The 5888-nt window shown below is 35.8% G+C and overlaps 1 protein-coding gene across 1 annotated transcript in view; it reads left to right on the top strand.

The window, feature by feature from the left end:
* The first annotated feature begins 1744 nt into the window (after positions 1-1744).
* Positions 1745-5888, top strand: part of sfrp2 (secreted frizzled-related protein 2) — a 4524-nt gene continuing 380 nt past the window's right edge. The window contains exons 1-3 of the mRNA XM_063009134.1: positions 1745-2276; positions 3507-3587; positions 5144-5888. The exon at positions 5144-5888 is cut by the window's right edge and continues 380 nt beyond it. Coding sequence (XP_062865204.1) covers positions 1745-2276; positions 3507-3587; positions 5144-5445 — 915 coding nt within the window. The 3' untranslated portion in view covers positions 5446-5888. The remainder of the gene's footprint in view (positions 2277-3506; positions 3588-5143) is intronic.

Here is a 5888-nt window from a genome sequence, read left to right as displayed (position 1 = left end):
CCAGCATGACTGCATGACTACTCAGCAGCTCTGGGATGAACCGGAACATCCACTGATCAATCAGCGCCCGGCCGTACTGACTGAATGTGGGCACAAATTCCCACAGACACACTCCAAAGTCTTGTGAGAAGTTTCTCAGACGACCGTCACTCTGTTTTAATAATAATTATACAATAATAATAATTAAGATCATTTTTGTCTTGTAACGGGACGTCCGACAAGCTCACGGTCAGGCGTCCAAACACTTTTGGCTACATTGTGTATCTGGATATTTGAGTCACGTCTATTTTACAGAATCAAAAATATGAAAAATATTCTTTAATAATTTTCACTCAAAAACATTTACCTACTACAGTATGTAGGACTAAAAGTATATGGACGCCTGATAGTTATCTTTTTGGACATCCTGTAGTATTGAGTTGTTCTTTGAGAGGTGATTAAGGCAAAAATACCTGTAGAAAACCCACAGAGAACATGCCAAACTTCTCACAGACTGGGTGTGAGTGAGTGTAAGTGAGTGCCTAGAGTTTCCAAGTGATGCTGGACCCACAGCCACCCTGATCAGGACACAGTGGCTACTGAAGATGAGATATTACTGAAGATAATTGGTTATTATTATTATTATTGATCATCAGGATCTGAAAGACTTGGGTTTGACATTAGCATTCAATCACAGTCTGTTCGGAGTTTGGCATGTTCTCCATAGAATGGCTCCCAATAGGTTTATTTAATACATGTATTTTATTTAATTATTTATGCACTGATTTGTGGATTTGTGCATTTATTTATTAATTCGTTCATTCGTTTAATGAATGTATTTATATTATTTATTTATTTATATTCATAAATTTTTATTCATTAAATCACTTAATTTGTTTATTAATGTATTCAATTATTTATGTATTGATCTGTTAATTTGTTTATTAATTTGTTTAATAAAAAATGCCTTTATTTTATATATTTATTCTTTAATTAATTTTATTTGTTTATTTATTTCACTTTTTTTATTTATTTACTCATTCATTTATTTTATTTATTCGTGTGTTTTATTTAATTATTTATGTCGTGATTTGGTAATTAGTGCATTTATTAATTAATTGTCCGCTTGTTTTTTTTATAATTACTTTAGTTATTTATTTAATAAATAATTTAATTGATTAATTAATTTATTCTATTCGTTTTATTTATTCATTTTTAATTTAATTAATTCATTTATTTATTTAATGAGTTCATTGATGTGTCAGTGAGTTTAATGACAGGCAGGTCCATCACTCATCATCAGTTTCATTGGTAATCACAGTCTGTTCAGAGTTTGGTATGTTCTCCCTAGGATGGTGTGGATCTTTGCCCACTCCCAATACATTATTTTTATTATTATTAGGATTAGGATCCGGGAGACTTGGGTTTGACATTGGCATCCGGTGACCGTGTGTCCAGAGTTTGGTATGTTCTCCATGGGATGGTGTGGATCTATTCCCGACTCCCAGTACATGCGGAGGGTGGATTGGCTGATCTAACTGTAAGTTTTAAGTGAGATGGTGTAGAGGGTAAGAGTTGAGTGCAGAAGCCCCGGGGGGACAGTGATCGGTGGGGGCGTGCTCGGTGCCCCTCCCCGTTCCTCTCCCAAAAACACAGCACCCCTCTCAGAGAGCGCATAGGTACAAGCTTCAGTCCACCAGCAGCTTCACCAAAACCACCAGCAGCAGCAGCTTCACCACCGAGCGTCTCTCTCCAAGTGTGCACGATGTGCGCGGTCCTGGTCGCGGTGCTGCTGTGCTGCACGCTGCACGGCGCGCTCGGCGTGTTCATGCTGGATCCGTCGGCGCTCTTCCCGCAGCCGCAGAGCCGCACGAGCTGCCGACCCATCCCGCCGTCGCTGCGCCTCTGCCGCGGCATCGAGTACGAGCGCATGCGCCTGCCCAACCTGCTGGGCCACGAGACCCTGAGCGAGGTGACGCAGCAGGCGGCCGCCTGGGTGCCGCTCGTGCAGAAGCGCTGCCACGCCGACACGCGCCGCTTCCTGTGCGCGCTCTTCGCGCCCGTGTGCCTCGAGGACGTGCACGAGCCCATACGGCCGTGCCGCGCGCTCTGCGAGGGCGTGAAGAGCGCGTGCGCGCCAGTCATGGCCGCCTTCGGCTTCCCTTGGCCCGACATGCTGGAGTGCGCGCGCTTCCCTCAGGAGCCCGAGCTCTGCATCCCGCCGGCCGCGAGCGAGCACGAGCACGAGCACGAGCATGAGAGCAACAGCACCGGCACCGAGCCGGAGAGCAACGGAGGTATTTTATTTATTTTATTTATTTTATTTATTTTATTTATTTTATTTATTTTATTTATTTTATTATTTATTTAACTCGTTCATTCATTTATTAATTAATTACTTAATTTATTGTTTATGGATTTATTTATTTCGTTCATTCATTTATTAATTTGTTAATATATTACTTTATTCATTTGATTTATAAATTATGTTATTTATTCATTCATTTATGTATTAATTAATGTATTTAATAGTCATTTTATTTGTTTAATAATTTATTTATTTATTCATTAATGTATTTTATTTATGCATTCATTTATTGATTTCCTAATTTTATGTGTATTTTATTTAATTATTTATGAGTTGATTTGTGCATTTATTTACTAATTATTTTATTCGTTTTATTTATAAATGTATTACTTTAAAAAAATATTTGATTATTTTAATTAATTTTATTTATTCATTATTTCATTTAATTTATTTATTCATGCATTTAATTATTTATGTAGTGATTTGTGCATTTACTTATTAATTCATTCATTTGTTTTATTTATTAATATTTTCCTTAATTGCATTTATTTATTTTTTCTACATTTATAAATTCATTCGTTTATTTCTTAATTTTTATTTATTTATTCATTAATTCATTTTCTTTATTTATTAGTGTGTTTTGTTTGATTAAGTATGTACTGATTTGTTGATTAGTGCAGTTATTAATTAATTTGTCCATTTGTTTTAGTAATTCATTCATTTTTATTTATTAGTTAATTAGTTAATAATATTAGTTTATTTATGTATGTTTGTATTCCTTAATTCATTTTATTTTATTTTTATTTATTCATTTATGAGGTCATAAAAGTGTCAGTGAATTTACTGACAGGCAGGTTCATCGCTGTTCTTGTACAGTTTGGAATAAGTAGTGAAGTGTGAGGTCGGTTGTCCCAGTTTTCACTAAACATGTTCTGTGACCCCTTCATGAGCCACTTCTGCTCCCTCTGGCCCCCGGGGGCCAACAAGTGCATTTAGTCTCTGATCTAAAGTGAGTCCTGAGTTCACGATGAGCTCCAAAATACACGATCAGCTGAAACAGCCCTGATCAGATCAGCTTTATTATCCTGAATGTTTGGTTTAAAGCCTCCAAAATCAGCCAGTGCTGTAAAACTACTGATTTTTAAACTCAGTGGATTTTTGGTTTGTTGTTGTTGTTGTTGTTGTTGGATGTGACCTGTTCCCTTTGTTTCCTGTGCAGTGATGAAGGTGTGTGACGCCTGTCGGGTGAAGCCGGAGGATGAGAATGAGATCGTGGACAGTCTGTGCAGGAACGATTTTGGTAAATAATATCATATAAATATAAAATTCCCTGCATGTTTACACCTCGTATCACACTAAATTATCTCGTTAATGATCAAGTGAACGACTAAACACACCGAACGTTCACCTGTGATGCACGATATCGATTGATTGATTGATTGATTACTTAATTAATTACTAAATTGCAGCGTCACAGCAGCAAGTCACAATTATCACAAGCATCACACACAAACACGTCCATGTAGCGCAAAAAATATAAAACATTAAAGTAATGCAAAAATAAAAATATAAGAACATCTAACACGATCACCTGAGCAAACCCTGAGTGTTATTACGGAGCCTCCGCTGTTATAAGAAGTCTTGTCATGAGATTTTCAACTGTGTCTGATGGAATTTGTACTCATTCAGTCATTCATTCAGTCCTTCATTTGCATTTATCCAAACCATTTATTAATTCATTAAAATTATTTATTTATATATTAATTTGTGCATTTATTTATTAATTCGTTTATTTGTTTTATTTATACATTTTAAAGCTTTTTATCCAAACCATTTATTAAGTTATTAAATTTATTAATTTATGTATTTAATTATTTATTTATTAATTAGTTAATTTGTTTTTTTTATTAATTATGAGGCTTTTATTTAAACTATTTATTAATTTCTTGAATGTATTTATTTATGTTTTTAATTATTTATGTATTGATTTGCAAATTTATTTATTAATTCGTCAATTAGTTTTATTTATTTTATTCTTTTATTCAAACCTGATAAACCTCAAAAATACTAATTAATTAATTTAATTTATTTTTTATATATTTAACTATTTATGTATTAATTTGTGCATTTTTTTTATTAATTATTTAATTGGATTTATTTATGAATTTTAAAGCTTTTATACAAACCAAATCAGTCATTAATTCATTGCATGTATTTATTTATTTATTTATTTATTTATTTATTCATTTGTGCATTTATTTTACTTGTAAATTTTAAGGCTTTTATCAAAACCAAACCATTCATTAATTCATTAAATTTATTTATTAATGTATTTAATTATTTGTGCATTTATTTATTAATCCATTAATTAAATTTATATATAAATTTTAGGGCTTTTATCCAAACCATTTATTGATTAATTACATTTATTTATATATTTAATTATTTATGTATTTAATTATTTATGTATTGATTTGTGCATTTATTTATTAATTTGTTTATTGGTTTTATTTATGAATTTTGAGGCTTTTATCAAAACCATTTATTAATTAATTAAATTTATTTATTTATGTATTTATTTGTGCATTTATTTATTAATTCGTTCAACTTTGAGGCTTTTATCCAAACTAACTTACAAATTATCGTTGAATACAATTAGAGCAACTGAGGGTTGAACAGAGGGAACTTGGTGGTGGTGGTGGGGCTTGAACCAGCAACCTTCTGATTACTAGTACAAAAGGGCATTTGTTACGTCAGAGGTTCAGCCATTCTAGAACAGGATTGGTCCTTCCCCAAACTGTTGCCAATATTCACACCACCACCCCACCCAGCTGATCTCCTCTCTCTGTGTTCCAGCTCTGAAGATGCGGGTGAAGGAGATCTTGTACATCGACGGCAACACCAAGATCATCCCCGAGGCCAAGAGCAGGATCATCTACAAGCCCAACGACGTGACGGAGCGCGACCTGCGCCGGACGCCGCTGTGGATCCGCGACAGTCCCGACTGCATGTGCGAGGAGATGAGCGACATCAGCACCAGCTACCTGGTGATGGGTCAGAAACAGGACGGGGAACTGGTCATCACGTCCCTGAAGCGCTGGCAGAAGGACCAAGACTTCAAACGCTTCGCCCGCAGCATCCGCAAACTGCAGTGCTGAGGTGCCGGCCACGACCCGGCGGCCCGAGACCCTCCAGAGCCTCGATGCCGCCCTTGTAAATTAGCCCAGCGGCCAGGAAACGAAGCAGGTTCGAATGCTTTTGATGGACATTGATGCTAGGTGGGGACGTTTTTTATTACGGACTGTTTGAGCGATGCTAGTTGTACTCAGTTGCCAGCTTTTAACTCGTAGCGAGCTGAACACACTCGGAGGAGAACACTAACCGTCACTGTCTATAGCTGCACCCGGGGTCACAAATACGGCCGGATCTTTTATTATTTTATTATTTTATACGTTTCCCTTTCCTTACGTCTTATCGTACAGAATGCTAGACGAGCTTGTGCCTGATTTTTAAAAATCCCTACACACACACCGTCCACTTTATTAGGGTTATAAAATCCTACAAACGTCTTCAGCTCATCTTCACGTGGAACATCTGAGAG

This window comes from Trichomycterus rosablanca, chromosome 14 (genome assembly GCF_030014385.1).
Source record: "Trichomycterus rosablanca isolate fTriRos1 chromosome 14, fTriRos1.hap1, whole genome shotgun sequence".
Lineage (NCBI taxonomy): Eukaryota > Metazoa > Chordata > Actinopteri > Siluriformes > Trichomycteridae > Trichomycterus > Trichomycterus rosablanca.
This window is presented reverse-complemented; position numbering and strand designations above follow the sequence as displayed.